Raw genomic sequence first — 21,028 nt, forward strand, 5'->3', positions numbered from 1 at the left:
TCATTCTAAGCTTGAGCGACAGTTTTGTCACCAGAGCGATAGGTACTTGTCGCCTGGATTATGGGTTTCGTCTTCAACATCGTTCAAAATCCATTTTCGTCAAATTTTGCCAAAATTTTACTAATTTATAAATCTACGACCTTATATTAACCATTTTATGTACCCACATTATAATAAAATGAGCAAATGATTTTTTGTATGAAACCCAATAAAAAATAAAAGATAAAGATTGAACAAATATTAACCTTAACTTCTTATTATTCTTTAGTTTGTTGCTTGATTTTGTCTTCAATACTTGGATAAATATATTAGTTTGATGAATGTGAGATAAATAAAAGGGAGGTTGAGTGATAGTTGGATAATGTAAGAGAGGTGAAATGAGGAGTGTTTTGGTGGTGTGTGCAGATGTTCGGCTGTTGCTTGGGAGTTAGATAATATTGGGTGAAATGATTGTTTGTTTTATTTTGAGAATTTAAGGGTAGTTTGATCAGAAAGCTTTGTAAGTGGTTGCTATTATAAGAAAAAATGAAGTGAGATTTTTTTTGATATTAAAAGTTGGAAAGTGCTCAAATGAGTAAATTTCCCATAAAGAATTGTGTCTTATTTGGGAGTTTTTGTTATTTCTTTTACAATTTTTTGATTTTATCATGTTTTGCATTTTTTTTCCTCTTATATTTTACTCGTCTCTTACACTATTTTTCTCTGTTTTTCTGATAATAAAAATATAAGGTTATTAAGATGAAAATGAAATAATTATTACAATGCACAAAAATTAATTAAGGCAAACAATACGCGCATGCATGTAAAACTTGGAGATTTCGGGCCATAAAAAAAAAAAATTCTTGATGGGCTTGTAAGCTTGTGGGTATTATTCTTGATCAACATCAGCCCACATTTGCCATTTCATTGTTTCGCTTCTTAGTTCTTACGCAAGTCAATTCTCAATTGAATCCAATTAACATATGCCCTTCACTTCATTGCTACTATTGAAGCCAGCATACATGTAATTTTGGGACAAAGTAGAAAACAAAAAGCATATGACAAAGGCTAGATAACAAAGAGAACTATATATATTTAGAAATTAATTAGAACAAGGCAAAATCATTTGGCCTATATCTCTAATTCATCACTCTTCTATAAAGTAGTCCTCATCTCCTTAGCTTTTTTAGTGTAAAGGGAAAGGGAAAAAAAAAAAAACAAAAGAAAGAAAAAAAAAAGTAATCAAAACAACAAAAAGAAGAAGAAAAGAGTTGGCCATGTTCATAAATCAGAAAGCATGACGACTTTCTTCTTCCCCCTTTCATCTTGAGCATTTGAATTTGGCCGTCTCACAAAACGCCCCTGTCGCACATTGCATAAAAATATAATTTTTTTAAATTAGTAAAAGCATTGTTTGCATATATAATATGACATGCTTTAGTTTAAAATTTAAACAAAATTTGTAGTTTTAGATGTATGACTCTACTTTCGCGCGTAGGGAGTCAACCGATCTAATTTGTACCAAATTAGTATAATTTATGTGATTATTATTATAACTATTCACTAAAAAAAAAAGAAAAAGAAAACAGTGGTAATAGTGATTCAATTGATAATGCTGTTAACTATGCTTGACCCAATTCAATTTCGGCAATGAAGTGAGATCATTGCTCGGTAGTCAATTTGTAGTAGAAACCAAAACATGTCACATGTTTTAAACAATGGTTTATAGTTAAATAACAAAATTAATTTTTATTAACCATTTTAATTCAAGAAAAAGCTTGCATAAAAAAAAAAAAAGCTTTTTCTTTTTTTTTTTTCAATAATGGAAAAAAAAGATTCAAAACCTTGGACAAATTTGAAGATATAATTGCATCAGAGTTCTGTTTTCCTGACGTGGTAACTCAATACGTGTGAGATCAGATAATGATCTAATCCTGAGATATTTCATGTGAAATTTTAGGCCATCAAATCAAATGACCAAAGAAATCACAAAAGGCCAAAAAATGTGCGGCGGGGGAAGAGAAAATGGTAAATTTAAACGAGTCTTCAAAACAAGCCACGTGTCATTTTTAATTACCCCATCTGGTATTACAGTACAACCCAACTGTTAAGTAAACAAAGCAATGGGATAACATGGGTGCAATTTTATACCTTCATTCTGGGCCGACGATCGGCGTTGACTTTTCTGACTTGGTACCTGATCTTCTTAGAGAACAGGCGCGTACGCCGCTTTTCTTTGTAGCGCAACACACTAGCCTCTCTCAATCCACCGTCGGAGAACAAATCAATCTGCGCCAGCCTGGCCTGCCCCAAAATTAGGGAAAAGAAGGAAAATAAAAAAAGAAATGATTCAGTGCTCCGCACCACCGCAGCATCTAATGTACGTACTACCATCATAATCATCAATCACATCATAATTTCAATAAAATCCTGTCATTTTCGTACACATTCCGTTCAAAATCCTTAAGAACGCAAAGTTTGTCTCAGAGAGAGATTCATTCACTTGCCCTCTCTTTAAAAGGCAAGAACCAAAAACAGAAAAACAAATTTTGGGTCATTAAAAAAATATTTTAATCCCAAGTCCGCCGTCTGATTAGTTTCAGAAAGGAAATAATAACTTAAAAGGTCCCACTACCACAGACAAGCTGAAAACGTCCGCACACCTGGAGCTTTAAAAAACAACAAAATCTAATAAATAATAATATACGAAAATGGGTAGAAAATAATAATCAAACTTGAGTAATCTTAATTTTATATCTACGTACTTTATTCAAAATATTAATAAATAAAACATGAATTATAATTCGCCGGCGGGAGATGAGAAAACGTACAGAGACATCGTTTCCTTGCCCATCGGGGGCCAAACTTTCATCTAAAAACGGCGATCCTTTGCCGGACCAAGCGTTCAAAACGTCGTCGTATTGCAGCTTTAATAACAGCTCACCGGAATTAGCCTTGGGAATTGGACTTTCTTCTTTGGCAGGCAATTCCGAAACCTTGGATTCAGCTACTGGTTTTTCTTTTCCGACTTTCTTTTTCCTCTTCTCCGAGGAACCCTTCCTGTTACTATTACCGGTACCGCTACTGTTGTTGAATTTGGGAGAGATTTGAAGAACATCAATCGGGAAATTCCACCAATTGCCTTCATCAACTTGTCTCAATGCTTTCATTCCACTTCTCATTCCGAATCCGAGTTCGAGTTTCCCGCCAAATCCAATTCCCATTGGATTTCCATACCAACAATTACTATTATGAACTTGGCCAGGACCAGCATCGGACTCAATTGCATCTTTCTTGACACTCAAGTTACCCATTATACTATCAATACCCTCTTCAAATTCCTCATCGAGAATAATAGACTCAGCATCAAAATCTTCATCAAACTCACTAGAAATCTGAACTTCCATTGGATTGTGATTAGCCCCTTGGAAATCAACTTCACCACTATTTTGACATGACAACTTATTTTCACAAAATTTTGTTACTTTTGGCTCCAATGGGAATCTGGGTTTGTCCAGGATTGGTTGGTGAAGCAAGAAACCGGAGTCATCAATAACGCGGAAAGGGAGCAACAGTTCGGAGGATTCATCAAAGAATTGTTGATTTGGTTCTTGCTGTTGGTGGCGGTGGCGGTGGTCAGGAGGCTTGGTGGTGAATTTGTTTAAATTGGTCAAGTGCTTTGTGGAGAAGATGTTGGGGCAGGCTGTGGACAGCAGGGCAGCGGCTTCATTGTAGGTTTGGTTGGGGCGTTTCCGTGGGGTACGAGCTTTTCGTGTGGAGATTGCTAGAGGGGAATTGCTTGCTTCTGAAAGAGTTGATGAAGGGGATGATGATGTGTGTGAGGTTCCTGTTGAATGGGATGGGGATTTTATGATTTCTAAGTCTAGCGCATAGGTTCTTCCGCCTCCACTCAAATAGGAAGACATTTTTAGTACAGTTTGAAGTACAGGACTAAAATTTGATGCTAATTTAACTATTTTGTCTTACGAAAGTGAAAGTTGGGACAACATTTGAAGGTTGAATTCTGGGTAGAATTCACTCGAGAAAAGGTAAAAGTTCACTTTTTTCTTCAAAATTGGCAAGAAAGGGATGAGCTTTAGTGAGAATTCAAGCTCCGATGACAGTTAAAGCGCGGAAAAAGAAATTTGGAAACTTGATAAAAACCCAAATCAGAAATAATCAAGCAGAAGCAGAATTCAGATAATTGGTAGGAAAAGAAAAAACATACCCAATTGAAATAAAAGTTTAAAACTGAACCTTTTGTTTTTTTCCTTTTGTTGCCTTGAATTCGCAAGGAAAGAAAGAGCCTTTTGAGTCCTCTGTATGAAATGAGTATTAAAACCCTGAACCCTAAAAAGTAAAAAGTGTGCCACAACAAAAAAAGTTGTAGAATATAAAGTAGAAGAAGAAAGGGCCAAAAACAAAAGTAATAAATTAGAAATAAGAACGACCTAGAACCCTATTACAGAAACAAATTCAAACCCACAAATACCCTGAAGAAATGAAGGAAATTGCAAAATCCAAGAAATGCCCAGATGAGCAAAGGAGTTATATTTTGCTATGATGAGAGAATTTTGGAGTAAAAGGGAAGGAGAAACAAAACAATCTAAGAAAGGTAAGTAAACCAAGTAAGGAGAAGAAAAACCATCTGTGCATATATATATTTATATAAAAAGCTAAGAGAGAGAGAGAGAGAGAGATTAGACGAGGGAGAAGGCAGGTCACGAGAATGAATGGGAAAAGATCCGTTGAGGGGGAATTCTGAAAGATTGGGGTTATGTATGTGTAAAGAGTGAAAGAGATGAGAACAGAAGAAGGGACAATGCTAGTGTTTCAGTAGTCTCTGGTCGTTGGTGTAGCCTGTAGGACCACTCACTCGTCACTAGTACAATTCGTTACTCTGATTTGCTATCTCTTTTACTTCTGTGTTAGTTCTGGGTTCAATTATTTTATATTCCTTAGTTCCATTTTACTGTATCGGCCTTCTCCTAAGGCTTTCTACTTATCAAAATTGACCTTTTTTATTTTCGTATAATTTAAAAGTTTAAGAATTGATTTTCCAAAATTATTTTGAGAATATTTCAAAAAATGCTCAGCATATAAGCATCCAAAAATGAGCTTAAAAGAAAAGAAAAAGAAAGAATCGTGAAATTTGAATCATAACTCCTTATTTTTAACAATTTTTACTTAAAATCATACTATGGTCATCAATGATAAACCATTAATAGAACATAAAAGAATATACATATGTCAATGGCATTTTTGCTATCCCAAGGGTTTTCAAAAAGGACAATTTCGACCAAAAGCTCCTGATCCTCATCATGTTCATGGGCGGGCATGGATGTCTCTGGTTAGATTATGCCAAATTTGCCACCCATACCACCTGCAAATTCCTTAAGAGATTTTATTTTTATTGGAAAGGTTTCTTATCTGCTGACGTGGCAAAATGGCATTGGTGAAGATAGATTTTTTAGGGCTGATGTGGCATGCGCTTCATTGGTTGGAGGGTTATCACGTGTATCTACGTCGCAAGGGGGGGCCGCGGTTTTGGATGTTAGTAGGGTGGAGAAATGATTTGAACCTTTTTGGAGTCTTTCGCTTGTTTATGTGTGGCAGATGGCCCTCATACGTTGGGGTTATTATGTTCATTGGCTTTGTGATTACAATTGCTAGCTTTATCTTTAATTTGCATCATCAATCCATCATCTTCTGTTTTCTTTTCTTCAAAAATAATAATAATAACAAAAATCTCTCGCCCAAAGTCCCAATCTAGCTTGATTTAGTTCAATTATGTGTGGTATACATATAATCCTAACTGCTCAAAATAAAGAAGCAGTTTACCCGCGTTTTACCACTTATGTAAATAAAAATCCTCTCTCTCAAACATGGAAAAAGAGTAGATAACCACTTCCAATTACATACATACATACATACATACATACATACATACATACATATATATATATATATATATATATATATATAAATAATAATAATAATAATTTTTTAATAAGAACATCTTCACTTTATTAAAAAAAAAATGTTACTGACAGATAAAAAAATAAAGTCTCGAACATATTAAAATTTATATTTTTTGTATTTTACTCTCATACTTCACTATAATAAAAATGTGCACACTAGGAAAAGACTTTTTTTTTTCTCTCTCTCCATATATATATTTTATATTGTCTGAATTGACTGTTCGATATGGGAAAAAAATTAATGAAAGAAAATAAAAAAGTGCAAGTGTCAATGCACGTTCTATATTTTCCAGTTTAAGTTTTATTTATCATTTCCTGGATGTTTTAGATATTTCTGAAGATATCCTAGACACTTGTAACATGGATTTTTGGTCTTTGTTGTTTCATAGATTTGACAAATTATTAATTTCCTAAAATGGTTTTTCCCCCCCTTTTTACTTGCTTCTGAGTTTCAAGTGTTTCAATTGCAGAAATATACAGAAAGGCTATGAACTATTTTAACCAGCTATTAAACAATATGAAATTTCAATTAAGATAATATGACCAAATTAACACTCTGAGGACTAGTAGTCATAAGATTTTTCCTCTAGCATAATTTAGAGAATTCAAGTTCTGTATGTTGAAATAAATTAACAGTTCTTAACATTATCAATAAATTAAAATTAATTTCAAAGTCATAATATTTATTAATATTGCGAAATGATGAGGTAAAGTCAAAGCCTACGTGTACAGAGTACAGACTTTGAAATTTAAGGATGAATTTGGTCACAGGCAGATCCTTTCTATTGTGGCCACAGGAGTATGAGTACATATCCTGAAATCACGTTCACAACTCTGACAATACCTTATCTTTAAATGTGTGACCCGAAAATATCACAGCCATCAAAATTGGATAACATTACAACTAGAAATTTCATTATAGATATAATGTGTAATTCTTCTCTGTCTATCCAATTGCCCAGTTCGAGAATTATCATCTCTTACCACCCAGAAAAAACAAATCAGCTAAGACTTTTAACTGTCATTTCATTAATATCCATATACTCACGTAACTCTAGCACAGTGCTAGATCATGTTATTACAACGACATGTCAAAATCCTATAATAACATATCACGATTTTCAATATTAAAACCACAACCAATAAAGGGTCTCCGAAACAAAAAAAAATTCATCCAAAGATACTGCACAAATATTGCCATAAGTGAAAGTTAAAACTATGCCAAACTAGGTAGATAAATGACAAAAATATACACCAATCTAGTATATTATCTTCAACAAATTGAGAGCTCTTAACTTGTTTTAGACAGTCTATTTTAGAGCATTTACGAAATCTTGTGTTGCTTTTGGCACATAATAGTAAAGGTTGTATGTATAGTATGTTAGAGAACTTTTTGGGAGATATATGTGTATATATATAAATGTCGGTTTGATATTACAGTTGGAAATTTAAAAACAAGAGACTATAATTTTGTTTCTTACTGCTTATGGCATCAAACATGCCTTGAGATGAAAGATTTTTCTCTTTATTCGGCAGCTGTAAGCAGCAGCATGCGTATAGGAAATTTGGTATAGCTAATGTAAAAAGAAGCAAAAATTGACAATTAAAAGAAAAACTTGCTTATTTGCTTGGCAATATTTTAATTAATGCAAAACAACTACAACCATACGAAGCACCAGTGGAAGAAGCAAATGGATCTATAGTAATCAAAACAGAGACATCCATGCTTTGAAATATTTTTAGACATGAAAAGTTCCAAAACAAACGGCCCATTCTTTCATAACATAGATAAGAGATATAATCTCCTAAGACTAATCTTGGCTGCCGACTTAGCCTATCCTTGAAAAGAAAATGGATACCCATTCTCTTCACATACATAAGCTAGGGTGCCCTCTGGACTACCAACTGGGGCACCATTTGTTGCTCTTCATTCAACTATGTACTCCAAGGTAACAGTTGGGGACCATATGTGTCTTATCCTTTTATGGTCCAAGTTATGGGTAATCTCATATGACATACTCTTTCAGATTTACTCCATGCTCCAAACACATCATGAATTTGAATTCTTTCTGAAGGTTAGGTTTTGGGGCCATATTTTCAAACCCATTTGAATAGAAAGTTGGGCTAAGGGCAAAGGTTTGGACTTCCAAGCTCTTTCAATTCTTTTAGACCAAGGTAAAATGTTTGCGAATGTGTGCATGTTTTTATTGGTTGACTGTGACTTTACACATTCAATTTTATATCTAGGCAGTTCCACAGTGTAAACCAGGCTTCAATAACAGACGCCAAAAGAAAATAAATCCCAGAGTAACAAATCAAGAATATAGCAATAGGAGAATAAAAGACACAGATCCATGAATAAACACAAATTGAATCTCTGATACTATCAAAGAGGCTATTAATACATAGCATGAAATCTACCTATTCTCACAATTTGACAATCATGATTAAGTAATAAGACAAACCTATTCAAGGTATGGATGATGGCGCGGTAGACATTGGGGGCGAGGGAGAGGGTTCTTGTTGGAGTTCCTTGACCACAGCTGCAAGAGCCTCAGGGTTAACACCCAAGTCACAGAGGGCAATGAGGATTGAGAGAGTGTGACGATCAAGGCCTGTATCGAGAATGTTTGACATGTGAAATGCAAGGTCCAAGGATTCACGGGCAGTTCTTGCAGCCTCAGGATCCATATCTACAAAATTTTAAAAAAAGAAAAAAAAATTCATTTAAAAACATTTCCCAAATATACCTACATTACAAAATGAAACCTACATTTGATTCTCTGATTTCATAAAGGAAAAAAACACTATAACAGAAATCTACTTGATTGAATCAATTGAAACATCAATGCACGAATCAGAAACCCTAAGGGGGTGATTACAAATATCGAAACTGAAAACTCGCGCGCAAAAATAATCACAAAAATTGATTTAAATTCTGAAGTACCGGTAAGGATAGACATACTACCACCGCATTAAATCAATTAAAGTATAAATGAAAATAAAAATGAAATAATTCAAAATTATAAAAAAATAATAATAATAAGAAACGTACCAGTCGAAGAGCGGAAGAGAAATGACAAAGCAAAAGATTCGAATTTTGGAAACTGAATCAAGTAGTGAAATTTGGATTGATGCTGAAATTACTCTTTAGGGAAGCTTTTGGAAAATTTCGGATCCCAAATCCGATCAGATTTCGGATAATTTGGATTGGAAAAATCCATAAACGGGATCAAATCCGGATCGGATGAATATTCCGGATAAATTCGGATTCGGATCGGTCCGTATTGAGTTAAAAAAATAAAAAAATAAAATAATAATAAGAACAGCATAGCGCAGAAATGCTAGTCCCCTTTTTGTTTAAGAACTTGACGGTTCCAAAAATCCTGCATTACGTCGCAGTTTAAAAACTGAAAAAAAAAAGTTAACAATTAACATAGAGAAAGAAAGTGGAAAGATTTCAACTTTCTGGATAACTCCCATCTAATGCCAGCACAACAATCAAACACTTCATAGATAGGATGCATTACTTCACTACAGAATAGATTCTAAGAATTTTTTTTAAAAAAAATCCCTAATGTTCTCACGAATAATTAATACACTGAAAACACGAGAACAGCACTGGATAAAGAATTTCATTAACCATCTCTGACTGCTAACCAAACTGTAACAACTGAGTCCACAATGCGACGTATAGGTAAAATGAAAAACAATAAAATGCGTGCGGGATCGGATCAATACAAACAAATCGTCGGGAGTCGTTATGCGTCGGGATTAGTGGATTACCGTCAACAAGTCGCGACTCGCGAGGTTGCTGTAGCTGTCGGCTGCTCGTCGTGGGTCTGGAGGACGTCGTGGAGGCTGGACGTCGATCAAGACGGGTTCGGTTTGTGTCGTCGGCGGCGTGGTTCGCCGTGTGCTTTAGGTGGTGGCCCGTGGGTGCGGTTTGTGGTCGTCGATTGGTTTGTTTTGTAGTCGCGCGGCTGGGCTGTTTTCATTTAATTTCGGCTTATATATGTATATTTTTTTAAGTGGCACTGCAATCCGATCGGATTATTCGGATTGACCTGAATTCGATCTGATCCGATCCGATCCGAAATAAATCCCATCGTATTGGACAAATGATTTCCAATCAGATCCGAAGCCAAATCCAAATTCGATGCCCACCCTTGCTTCGACTTGTATTTTCTAGGGGTAATCTTGTACTTTCACGGATCTTTTGCGATACAAATAAGAGAATTTTGAAGTCATCTATTTTTAACTTAGAAGTTAAATAAAATCCTCCCAAAGAAAATTCCCAGCGTAGTATGCAAATCTCTGACATTTATATATAAATCTCTTTCATTTTATTTTATTTTAAATTTTTGCTTAATTCGTTTATGAGTAGCCAGTAACTGTTAGATTGTATAGACTGTGTTGTGATGCATGCAAAGTGTTTGATGAAATGCTTGTGAGAGTTGATTTATAGATGGCTTCTTCTGGGGAAGAGTGGTCTCCTGATACTCTTGCATTCATGGATCTTGCAATACAACAGGTAATGCGTATAACTCTGTATAGAAATTAGACCTTTTTTACTTTCGTGCAAAATATCATTTTGGTCCCGTTACTTTGCATTTTTAACATGATTCTTTTTTCCGTGTCAGGCAAAACTTGCTTTGGACTCCCTTGAAGTGCCAGTTGGGTAAGATGCTTATAACTCTTGTCATTGTTTCAAGCATGCCACTTCTAGAATATTATCTTATTTGATTCTAAAGAACAAGTTTCCAAATCTGTGCCGTTTTGTGGAGACATGCCTCATACTTTGCTTCTGTTTATTGCTCTTGCATATGTCAAGAGCATGAATTTTTGGCTTCATTGATCATCATTTGAACTATTTTTATTGATTAGATGTGTGATTCTGGAAGATGGAAAGGTCATTGCTGCTGGTCGAAATCGAACTACTGAGACAAGAAACGTAAGAACATGAATTTTTTTTTCCTCTCTTTTAACTTTCCTATTTATTTATATCTAGTTTTAATTAGTATCTTTTTTCACATTGTATAGGTTTCACTCTAATTTTTTTGCTGCAGGCTACAAGGCATGCAGAAATGGAAGCTATTGATGTTCTTCTTGACCAGTGGCAGAAAAATGGACTCTCACAGTCAGAGATTGCTGAAAAATTCTCGAAATGCTGTCTTTATGTAACATGTGAACCATGTATTATGTGTGCTGCTGCATTATCGATTCTTGGTATACGATCCTCTTTGAATCATAATATCAAAAAGCTAATCCCTTTTTGTTGGTCTTATTAACATTTAGATCACCTCTTTTTTAGGTATAAAGGAAGTATACTATGGATGTGCAAATGAGAAATTTGGAGGATGTGGATCGATACTGTCTCTGCATTTGAGTGACTCTAAGATGCTGAATAGGTTTACTTTTTAACCTAGGATCAAAAACTACATTTTCGTTTGTGCTGATCTTGTCGTGGTTAAACATCTGCAATTCATCATGCAATTTAATAGAGTTAACTGTTCCTGTCTTTTACAATTTTTAATATTCTGAACTTTTTTTTAGTGGTGATGTTCTTGGAAGGAAAGGTTTCAAATGTACAGGAGGAGTAATGGCATCGGAAGCAGTCTCTCTGTTTCGAAGTTTCTATGAACAAGGGAACCCCAATGGTATATAGATGTCTTATCTTAAACTTAGGCTTCATATGGTAGCATGAAGAGAGGTGTACTGCTATTTTAATGTTTTCTTTTGTTCTAAAGAGCATGAAAGAAAATAGTCACCTTATGGAGCTGTTTAGCTTAAAAGGAATAGATCATTTTCTGCATTTCTTTTTCTGATTTATTTTTATTTTTAAAATGTTTCTTTATTCTAATCTCTGCTTGAATTCAGCTCCAAAACCGCATAGGCCTCTTGTTCACCAGGCAATGAATTGAAATATATATATATATATAGAGAGAGAGAGAGAGAGACGCACACAAAGGTCTGTTATATTGCTGCCGCAGCTTAATAATTTTTACTACTTTAGCTTTGTTCTCTCTCTCTTTTTTTCCTTTATTTATTTTTTAATGTTTTGGTCAATTTTATTTATCATCATGTGAAATCTCAGGCATGTGCTGTGAATGCATCATTCGAGCTGGCTTTCAGGAAGAGAAGAGACATATGGTTGATGAGATGGCTATCAGCATGACACAAAGTAAATGTAAATCGATCTTCCAGTTCGTATCAAGTTTCTCCATTGTGTTTGAGTTACATTATCTTTACATTATATACCAATAAATTAGTTTGCACTAAGGTTGCTATCAATTTCTTTCTCTGAAAAGCAGTTGTTTCAAGTTCGTAAAAAAGAAATTAACTTCCAAAATTGGCAAGTAAAGCATAATTCAATGCACACCTACTTATGTATTTAACAAACATGACATTAAAAATTTAAAATAAATTTGTTGATAAAAGTGAAGAAGACTACAAATTGTTAACTATAATTATTTTTTTGAAATTGTTTCTTGCACAACATCCCCATATGTAAAACTGTCCTCTATCAAGCAAAACTGTTATAGTCTCCTCTATGTTAATCTGTTTTCTACCTTTAAAAATAAAAAAGAAAAAAAAAACCCTCATTTTTATCTATCCAAAATTGCTCTACTACATGCAAACTTCTCACAGCACTCATCTGAATCTGTGAATCTATGATACAATTGAATGACATGGTTAATGAAAAGAGGTTAGTAATCTCGTCTCCTGCTGCTACTGAGATCACTAACAAACTCTTCGTCATTGTTTTCTAATTGTTCCAATAGTTCATTATACTGGGGATTATGAGCTGCAGCTAAACGCAAATACTTCTCAGCTTCAGCATTGCGACCAACATTACATAAAGCACTGAAAACCCAAAAAAGCAAGATGCAAATCTTTTTTTTTTCAGTTCATAGCAATTAACATAAATTATATCAATGATATTGGAGACTGTGAGAAGATTAATTATCGAGGGCGAAGTTGCAAATATTAAAAAAGTAATGTTAGCAACGTACCTTGCAAGCACTACTAATCCATCATAATAATGAGCTTTGGACTTTGGTTCCTCGGGCTCTTTCAAGTTTCCAATTCTTTCCAGATGTGCAATCCCTTCCTCCCATTTCTCCTGTGACATACAAAAGAAAGCAATTTGAGTTGACCCTGCTGAACCAACTCAAAAAAATTATGGGCAGCCTTTTGCAGGGTCCCAAAATTGAACTTGATCAGAAAATACTTCAGGATTTAATATGTTATCCTCTCTCTCTGATTTCGAAGTATTGATTAGAATCTAAAAGCATTAATGACTTTATACCTGCCGTATACAGGCAACACCTGACCACTGAGAAGCAACAATTAGAAGATCAATAGCCTCAGGTTCTGTTGGATGGCCAGCAAGAAAAAGCTGATGAAATGTCAAAGAACAGATTATAGTTAACGACACAGCAAGAACCCAGGAACACTGATTTGATCATAAAAATTACTCGCAAAGATTAGCATAAATCAAAGTCCAGTAATAAAGGCATCTTAGTAATTTTTTGAAAAGATGATTCCAAAACAAGCACCAATACAAGTTTAATTTAAACATTGCTGTTCAAATTTCAGTAAGGACAGGACGGTAGATCATGGATGAACAAGTTTTTCAGTGCTTCAAACCTATATAAACTCTAAAGCATGTCAACATCTTGAGAAGTAACTAAATCAAACTTCAACTCAAACCTTGGAGATAGCACATTCTAAATATTCAACGGCTTCTTCTAGAAGCCCTTTCTGCAATTGAGTCTGCCCCATAAGAATTAATGCATTTATGTTATCAGGTTCTTTGTTGAGAGCGAGTCTGTAACCAAATGTTAATTATTTAGTAAAGCAATTGTACCTCAAGATATGGAGATTGCCTTACACTTTAACATATAAATAAAACCATAGAATGATGAAGGAAAAAAGATAGCAAGAAATGCAAATTACTGTAACAAGGGAATTGGTCTTTCTTTATCCCCCTTTGACAAGAATTTGACTGAAAGCTGTCCAGATTCCAACAAAAAAGACGTAAGACAACGTTTAACACATCCCTACCATTCAAATAATTGATAGGGTTCCTAGTTTTAGCTACTTACAGCAATAAGCTCTTTAGGTGTTAGGTTTTCAACAGAAATTTTCAGTTGCTTTGCTGGTGATTCCAAAGTTGTTTCCAGAGTATCAATTTCTTCAGGTTTTCTGGCTGCAGCTGGAACAACCTTGTCTGGTAACCCTAACATTGTGCGGCTAGCAGGATGTTTGAGGGCTAATTGCTGCAAAATTGATTGTAATTTGTGTTACAAAACAATCAAAATGAACTGAAATACAAAAGTTTGGTTTTTAATAGCTAAAATAATAGAATATTGCAAACCCAGCGAGATTGATAATGGCAGACTATAATACCAGATCCAAGACCGCAAGCCATATGGTTTCAAACAACTAATCACATGCCCAAAGGATAGTCAGTTGGTTTAACCTATTGCCATGGAAGCAAGAGGACAAGCAGCAAGAGGCCAAGAGTTTAATTCCTAGTTCTAGGGGATTCGCTTATTTTGGGGTGGGTTTCATTGTAAATAGTAAAAGAGAAGAAAAGTTAACCATGGGTTTCTGGCAAAAAGAATGACTGGATGGACTTCCAATATAAAAGCGAGATTATTGTACATGCTTGCCTAGTAACTGATTCAACAATTGAATCAAATGGCTCTCTTAAGTTAATGGTCAAATTATGGCAAAACCTAAAAAATAAATCAATCACTCTGAAACTTATAAGGGTCATTTTGGCATTTATCATAAAATTCGAGCAAATGAAGACTAGACATTTTCGAGTGAACTTTTCCTGTCTTTCACAGTTGGGAAAGTAGCAGGTCCTACATATCATCTAAAGGAAACAAATTTGACCCGATAATACCTTCATAAATCTTACACAACAACAAATTCTTTCCAGAAACATGAATTGCAGTAATTACCTGGACGATGCTGAATGAGCTATTGGTAACCCAATAAACCAGACTTCCCTGCAATCAAGACAGAAAATTGGTGATTATTGCCCAGGCACTGGGTCAGGCAAACTTAGGTGTCAAATAATTACTCTCAGCTGAAGAAAATAAAAAGAAGCAATAGGAAAAGTATTCAAAATGAACTTAATTGTAGTACTGTTACAATGTAATTAAACCTATGTTGATATATGATGTATCAATATTTGCCCACTTGCTTATCTAAACCATTTATATTGAATAACTTCTGCAAAATTTTAAGTGTGAAAAAACCAATTAGGTTTGTCTCTAATTTTAAGTATGCACTTAAATTGCTCCATTAGTTTACCGGGCAACTAAGTTTTTGAAGCTGTGCCTTCCACACTTCATAGGTCTCTGAGTTCAATTTCTTATAATAATGAAAATCAAAAGAAACATGAAACTTCTTGTTGTAATTTAGCTACTCACAATCTAATGGAATTGCATGACTGCCATCCAAGAAAAGAGTGCATTTACATGGGCCTAGTTACCCCATATCACGATTTTAGAAGATCACGAACTATTACATTTGATAGTAACAAAGTGAAAATTGTAGTTCAGGACAAGGTAGTTACATTTCCTGGAGTTATAGAAATTTTATGGAAGCATGGGAGTCTTGGTAGTAAATCTCACAAAAAAAGAAGCTGTATGAGCTTGTCCTGCACACATCTGAAAGGTACAATAGTCGATGGGACTTATTATACAGATGAGCAGTAAGCAGCTGCATCATTTCCATAATTTCTTTTACTTCATAGATGAAGATTTCAGAAGAGACTCAACATACGACTTACGCATACAAAGAAAATTTTCAAATCATTTAATTCACTATACAAAGAGTTCTAAAAGTGAAAGCTCAAGGAAATGTAGTATCAAGTGGCACAATTTAAAAAGAAACATGAGTGAAACAAGAAGTTACCTGAGGAATATAATAGCCCAAAAAAAATAGAGGCAGCGTCATTAGATTTAAATACGACTTGTAATACTGCAATAAAACAATTCCGTAACTCGCATTAAGCAAAATGCTATCCAAAAGTTCTGCCGGAGATTATTGAACTTAAAACAAGGACGGCCAAAAAAATGAATTGTACTAATTATAAAGCATAATGGAAAACTTTAAACATAAATACCCTCAACTTACTTTAGCCAATAAGCCAAGCAGACCATTTTCTTTTCCAAGAGAAGATGCCCCAAAAGAAAGCTGATAACATAGTAATAAAGAATCAGCATACTCCCTCATAATAAGCTCAGCAATACTTTGTTAAAATAAGCAATATAGTTCATGATGTCCAAAGAACTATTTCAAGTCATGGAGAAGAAGATATAGATGCCAGGCATACCTATTTCTCATGCAACAGAAACAACCTTCTTTGGTGAAAGAAATGCAGTACGGAAAACACACACAAATATTGCAGTATCACATATGTAATGCTATGACTTGTCAAAGATAATGCTAATATATTTATATCCAAAGTGACCAACACAGTGAACAAGTAAACCTATTCTTAGCCACAAGCAGTCTAAGCATACAAATAACTTCAGGCAGCAATTTGTTTTATTCATTCCACTGACATAGCAGCCAGATAATGAAGCATGCAACAATAGTATTGTCGCTATTATTTTAAAGATAATAACAACATAAGATAACTCATAAATTGGTAGAACATGAAAGGTGAGAGATATTTTCCAATGTTTCAAGAAACAAAAAAAGGAATTTTTAAAAGAAAACTTTGCTTGTTCGGGGTTGCTTAGATTAAGCTGAACTGAGATGCTCTCTTAATCCAGCTCCAAAACGTGTTAAGAAGGACACTGGAAGTAAATATGTAAGAATCAGGTTATCAAACAATTAAAAAAATTAATACCTTAGAAAAGTTGCCCAATGGTTGCATTGAAATATCTGATTATGAGAGACAAAATATTTATAGCTAATAACATGGAATATATGCTTTTAGTTAAGCATGCAGGCGTATGCACAAATTCTAATCACATGCCAAAACAAAATTACTATTACTTGGCAACAGTGTGGCAGCACCTTAACTGTTCATATTCACTCTGACGTAATGGGACAAAGATTGCAACAATTTGGTAGCTACCATTACAAAGATTGCAAGAATATGGTAGCTACCATAGGAGATTTCACCAATGACCTATTTCTCTTGATGATGCCAAGCAATTCATTCATTTTTGAATAAATAAAAATCACCTTTACATGTCAAAAGCTAAAGAAGCATGAGCAAGTAATTAATACATCAGGCACCACATAACCAAATTTTATTTTACACGAAAGCATCCACAACAATAAACCATGTTGTGCACTAGAATGCTAATTTGTTTGAAACTGTTCATCGACCAATATACAAGAAATCATTATTTATCTCTACCAACATACAAAATTTGATTGAAGAAATGAAGAGAAAAGAATTACAAAAGTGAACCCTAGATCTGCAAACCTAAAACCTTCCCTACTGTACAGAAACCAAAAATCTGTACAAATGTATTTATATAAAGTATACCCAAAAACATGAGGAACAAAGAAATGAAAAACTCAAACAATCACAATTAACCCAGGACCATATTTCAATCAAGCTGGATGAAAAAGAATGATGAATCTTGAAAATACTTAGAAAGGAGAAACATAATAATAGATTGCCTCATTTAAAAGTTTTTAATCATGGGATATGGATACAAATACCTGAACATTAGTGTAGTGCAGACCGGCCATCAACACTGGAAAGATGGAGCCTAAAACACCATGAGGATATTCGGTCAAATTTTGGAACCACCAAATCCCACCCTGTTAAAAATTCCAGAGAAAAAATCAACATGCACTATACTACTTTAGTAAGATAAACATCATATTCAACAAATATATTCAACGCCTACAGGGGTAAAGATAAACAAAACATAATGAGTTCCTCCATTGTCAAGAACATTGAAAATAGTTTACAGAGGGAGATTCTTGTCACCAAATTACAATTTGTAAATTGTTTCCATTCAACATAAACTGATAAGATGAGATTCAACAATACTTAAACAAACAATATGTATAGTCATATGTCTTCATCATCAATATTTACCATCAATACGCGATAAGCTGTCAGATGCACTATCAAAACTAAACTATGACCCAACACATAAAAATTCATTTTGATTTAAAACTCAAGCAACATCAGCATTACGACACTTCAACTATGTTAATCTATGAGAAGATACTGATGATGATAAATGTTATCATTAATACTGATATCTTATTATCTAAAAATAAATATTTAAGTGTGTCAGTTCCTTACACAATCAAACCCTGGATGACCATCCAATGACATTCTCCGAATGCTGGTCACTCCTACGAGAAAGCATGGGACCTGTAGGTAAATATTAATCTATGAGAAAACTCTGGCAAGATAATTGCGTGTTAAAAAGCATTCCAATCAACTATAAACTACTCTACTATCTTTTTTTAATTCTCTTTTTAATTTTTCTTATAAGAAAGGTCGTTTTTTAATCCTCTTTTTAATTTTGCTTATAAAAGAGGGAGTATAAATACACTAAATGAAAATAACTTACAGAAAGGCGAACAAGCTGTCCACAAAAGCAAAAATAGGGCAATGCAATTATATAGATCAAGACAACTCAAAAGAATTTAAAAAAAAAAATGTGGCCACACAGTATATAATAAGAGTCCTAGATATGAAAAACACAGAAACACATTCTCCCTCATAACAAAGATCAGAAAGTAAATAAACAAAAATACTAACATCAAAATCGTAAAGACAAGTTTTGTTGAATTTTCTTCTCTTCCAAATTATACCCACAATTTATGAATCTAACATGACAAGTATTGCATTTATCCCGTAGTATACATTAATTCTCTTTAATCTAGGAAACCAACAAGGTTCCAAGAGCAGTTTAAATCTTAACTGAGGCTAGTAATAATGAATGAACATCGGAATGATTATAGCTCTGGTAATGGAGGATGAACCATCCATCCTATATTCAATATAGTCTAATAATTATTTAGCTAAAGAAGAGTTCTGGCAAACCAAAAACTTCTGCATGTGACAAACTTCAATCCAGCAGAATAGTCATAAGCAGGACAGACCACTCCGTTAATACCAGATCTAATACATATGCATATTTGATTAAAATTAGTACACTGGGGCTTTAATCAATTGGGGTTGGACTATTAAGACATTGGGAGCTTTTCAGCTTAGAAAATATAGACTTCTTCCTACATCTCTGTGTTGAAGGAAAAGTTAAGAAACAAAAAGTATATAGAAGTATCACCTGGATGGCAAAGGATGCAATGAACCATAGCAATGAGGGGCAACCAGCTGCTCTTTTTTCCCTCCGAAAAAGTGATATTTGGTCAACAAACCTCTTTTCTGACAGAGGTGGAGGAAATGGAGGCGGCACTAAGAGAAACGAAATTCAGATAAAAAAAATTAATTCCAAATTCAATATCTCAACTGCACTAAACAAGAAAGGAAAGAAAAAAGTTCCCTGCAGGAATTTTATGAGAATGATTAAGTATCTTATTATTGGACAAAAGGATCATGAAAGTCCCTTATGTTCATAATGAAATGTGATAGCCTTACTGTGGATAGCTGGTTCACCCATTTGTACCATTGTTATTATTATTTTTTTCTTATCAAGATGCTTTAAGCCTTGTTTGTTCTTATTCAAAACTTGACATTCAAGCTAGCTTAACATGTCATATAACAAGGTTCTGACAATTGAGAGAGACAATGAAAAGGACAAAATGCAGATTCCATCACAAGTGACGGTAACTGTTGCTCCAATCACATACAACTTTCACTAAACAGCATATTAAGACAAAAGTGGCCATGAAGGATAATAAATAACAATAACAAGAGGCACCAGGGGGAACTTAAGCGAAACAAGATTTTCTAACTCTATACATGAGGCTAAGTAATAAAAGAAACAAATAGGAGCTATTTTCAAGTGTTAACAAAAAAGTAGAAAACCTAAGGAAAAGAAAGACTCACATCTAGGCAATAACTCTGCAATCCTTTGTATCTTCTTAAGTTGCAAAACAATCAGAGGAAGCAGCGCAATTCTGAGCGCTACGGTTGACGAAACTATAATTGTCCACCTGAAAGATCATTACAAATCAATTATTAATTAAGAGTCTCTTTGGATTGGCGCCATCAAATCACCTTTTAACTATCCACATGAATGTTCAAAATTCTGCCACGTGGCTTAAAGAGGAGAAGAGAGAAAGAGCATTACCAAGGGAAGCCAGTGAAATCATGGTAAGTATCAAGGAACGAAATAAGCGCACGAACAGGAAGACTCGACTCTTCACCGGCGATACTTTCAATCACTCTCTCACTCAAATTGACAGTCTCGACAGGTATCGGTACTTCTGAGTAGCGGTCGCCGACGCCGTCTCCGCCGACGCTTGAGTCGTCAGCTGAACCTGAGTGATAGAGATGAACGTGCGGTCGGAAATAGAAAGCACGTTGAGGTGTTTGTGTTTGTGTTAGTGTTGGTATTGGCGCGTTGAACAGGTGACAGAGCGGCGCGCGTGACAGAGGATGAGAGTAGTAGCTACAGCGGCGGAGTTGCAAGAGTAAGAGCTTCGCGGTTGCCATTAACGGTAAAGGGGTTTAGGAAATTTTTCACTTTTTTTTTTGTGATTTAAAAGGCGGGTCCGATTGGGACGTTGGATTTGGATTCCAATTTTTTAATTAGGGTTTAAGAAAGTAATTGTAATGATTAATGAATTCACAATATTTCTAAAAAATATAAATTAATAAAATTTTTATACAATTAATTAATTAATTAAATCTTTTTATTAATATTTAAAAGCTTCTTTAATTATATTTTATCAAAAATTTTAATAGAAGTTTTATTTATTAATTTATTATTATAAAATAACCAAATTATCTAATAAACATGAGTTATTATATTTAATAGTTTAGGTGTTTAATTATGTGACTTATAATCTAATATTTTTAAATAAAATTTAATTACTATTTGCATTATCCTTATGTATAAATTTCATAAATTTGACAGCTTAATAAT

General features: G+C 34.2%; 4 protein-coding genes across 10 annotated transcripts; 1 reads left to right on the forward strand and 3 right to left on the reverse strand.

The window, feature by feature from the left end:
- Window positions 1-1,052: 1,052 nt before the first annotated feature.
- On the reverse strand, window positions 1,053-4,913 carry LOC102606754 (protein CHLOROPLAST IMPORT APPARATUS 2-like). 4 transcript variants are annotated; one of them, XM_052433748.1, is made up of 4 exons: window positions 4,472-4,910; window positions 2,811-4,329; window positions 2,131-2,283; window positions 1,053-1,341 (listed from the first exon to the last, which is right to left on the reverse strand). In XM_052433748.1, the coding sequence occupies exons 2-4, from the start codon at window positions 3,903-3,905 to the stop codon at window positions 1,261-1,263; spliced, it is 1,329 nt and encodes a 442-aa protein (XP_052289708.1). In that variant the 5' UTR covers window positions 3,906-4,329; window positions 4,472-4,910; the 3' UTR covers window positions 1,053-1,260. The 4 variants fall into 4 exon arrangements, 3 of the variants coding, with proteins under 3 accessions (XP_052289708.1, XP_006474272.1, XP_024953072.1); XR_008051787.1 differs by having other exon boundaries at window positions 2,131-2,278; window positions 2,811-4,913; XM_006474209.4 differs by having other exon boundaries at window positions 2,811-4,910.
- A 3,355-nt stretch (window positions 4,914-8,268) lies between these two features.
- LOC102631144 (mitotic-spindle organizing protein 1B-like) lies at window positions 8,269-9,952 on the reverse strand. 2 transcript variants are annotated; one of them, XM_006474207.4, is made up of 2 exons: window positions 9,747-9,952; window positions 8,269-8,653 (listed from the first exon to the last, which is right to left on the reverse strand). In XM_006474207.4, exon 2 carries the CDS (start codon window positions 8,649-8,651, stop codon window positions 8,430-8,432), a length of 222 nt encoding a protein of 73 aa, XP_006474270.1. In that variant the 5' UTR covers window positions 8,652-8,653; window positions 9,747-9,952; the 3' UTR covers window positions 8,269-8,429. The 2 variants fall into 2 exon arrangements, with proteins under 2 accessions (XP_006474270.1, XP_006474271.1); XM_006474208.4 differs by lacking the exon at window positions 9,747-9,952 and adding an exon at window positions 9,016-9,179.
- A 255-nt stretch (window positions 9,953-10,207) lies between these two features.
- On the forward strand, window positions 10,208-12,254 carry LOC102630641 (tRNA-specific adenosine deaminase TAD2). 2 transcript variants are annotated; one of them, XM_006474206.4, is made up of 8 exons: window positions 10,209-10,494; window positions 10,604-10,641; window positions 10,848-10,914; window positions 11,030-11,189; window positions 11,275-11,371; window positions 11,517-11,620; window positions 11,841-11,931; window positions 12,058-12,254. In XM_006474206.4, the coding sequence occupies exons 1-7, from the start codon at window positions 10,429-10,431 to the stop codon at window positions 11,882-11,884; spliced, it is 576 nt and encodes a 191-aa protein (XP_006474269.1). In that variant the 5' UTR covers window positions 10,209-10,428; the 3' UTR covers window positions 11,885-11,931; window positions 12,058-12,254. The 2 variants fall into 2 exon arrangements, with proteins under 2 accessions (XP_052289709.1, XP_006474269.1); XM_052433749.1 differs by lacking the exon at window positions 11,841-11,931 and having other exon boundaries at window positions 10,208-10,494.
- Window positions 12,255-12,369: 115 nt separating this feature from the next.
- On the reverse strand, window positions 12,370-20,707 carry LOC102630334 (ALBINO3-like protein 2, chloroplastic). 2 transcript variants are annotated; one of them, XM_006474204.4, is made up of 14 exons: window positions 20,231-20,700; window positions 19,987-20,093; window positions 19,265-19,392; window positions 18,271-18,342; window positions 17,673-17,774; window positions 16,122-16,181; window positions 15,900-15,965; window positions 14,939-14,986; window positions 14,072-14,245; window positions 13,923-13,978; window positions 13,677-13,794; window positions 13,273-13,362; window positions 12,977-13,086; window positions 12,370-12,827 (listed from the first exon to the last, which is right to left on the reverse strand). In XM_006474204.4, exons 1-14 carry the CDS (start codon window positions 20,593-20,595, stop codon window positions 12,671-12,673), a joined length of 1,653 nt encoding a protein of 550 aa, XP_006474267.1. In that variant the 5' UTR covers window positions 20,596-20,700; the 3' UTR covers window positions 12,370-12,670. The 2 variants fall into 2 exon arrangements, 1 of the variants encoding a protein (XP_006474267.1); XR_003064923.2 differs by having other exon boundaries at window positions 12,678-12,827; window positions 12,977-13,154; window positions 20,231-20,707.
- Window positions 20,708-21,028: the final 321 nt, after the last annotated feature.

This window comes from Citrus sinensis, chromosome 9, assembly GCF_022201045.2.
Source record: "Citrus sinensis cultivar Valencia sweet orange chromosome 9, DVS_A1.0, whole genome shotgun sequence".
Lineage (NCBI taxonomy): Eukaryota > Viridiplantae > Streptophyta > Magnoliopsida > Sapindales > Rutaceae > Citrus > Citrus sinensis.

What these genes read in the sequence shown, in the direction of transcription:
- LOC102631144 (XM_006474207.4), bottom strand. Translation starts at nt 8,651, where the DNA reads ATGGATCCTGAGGCTGCAAGAACTGCCCGTGAATCCTTGGACCTTGCA.
- LOC102630641 (XM_052433749.1), top strand. Translation starts at nt 10,429, where the DNA reads ATGGCTTCTTCTGGGGAAGAGTGGTCTCCTGATACTCTTGCATTCATG. An exon ending in TGGATCTTGCAATACAACAG is followed by an intron (nt 10,495 to 10,603) that starts GTAATGCGTATA and finishes TTTCCGTGTCAG; the next exon opens with GCAAAACTTGCTTTGGACTC. An exon ending in GAACTACTGAGACAAGAAAC is followed by an intron (nt 10,915 to 11,029) that starts GTAAGAACATGA and finishes TTTTTGCTGCAG; the next exon opens with GCTACAAGGCATGCAGAAAT.
- LOC102606754 (XM_052433748.1), bottom strand. Translation starts at nt 3,905, where the DNA reads ATGTCTTCCTATTTGAGTGGAGGCGGAAGAACCTATGCGCTAGACTTA. An exon ending in GGCAAGGAAACGATGTCTCT is followed by an intron (nt 2,284 to 2,810) that starts GTACGTTTTCTC and finishes ATTTTGGGGCAG; the next exon opens with GCCAGGCTGGCGCAGATTGA. An exon ending in ATCGTCGGCCCAGAATGAAG is followed by an intron (nt 1,342 to 2,130) that starts GTATAAAATTGC and finishes AATGTGCGACAG; the next exon opens with GGGCGTTTTGTGAGACGGCC.
- LOC102630334 (XM_006474204.4), bottom strand. Translation starts at nt 20,595, where the DNA reads ATGGCAACCGCGAAGCTCTTACTCTTGCAACTCCGCCGCTGTAGCTAC. An exon ending in GTCATCCAGGGTTTGATTGT is followed by an intron (nt 17,775 to 18,270) that starts GTAAGGAACTGA and finishes AATTTTTAACAG; the next exon opens with GGTGGGATTTGGTGGTTCCA. An exon ending in CACCTAAAGAGCTTATTGCT is followed by an intron (nt 13,979 to 14,071) that starts GTAAGTAGCTAA and finishes GAATCTGGACAG; the next exon opens with CTTTCAGTCAAATTCTTGTC.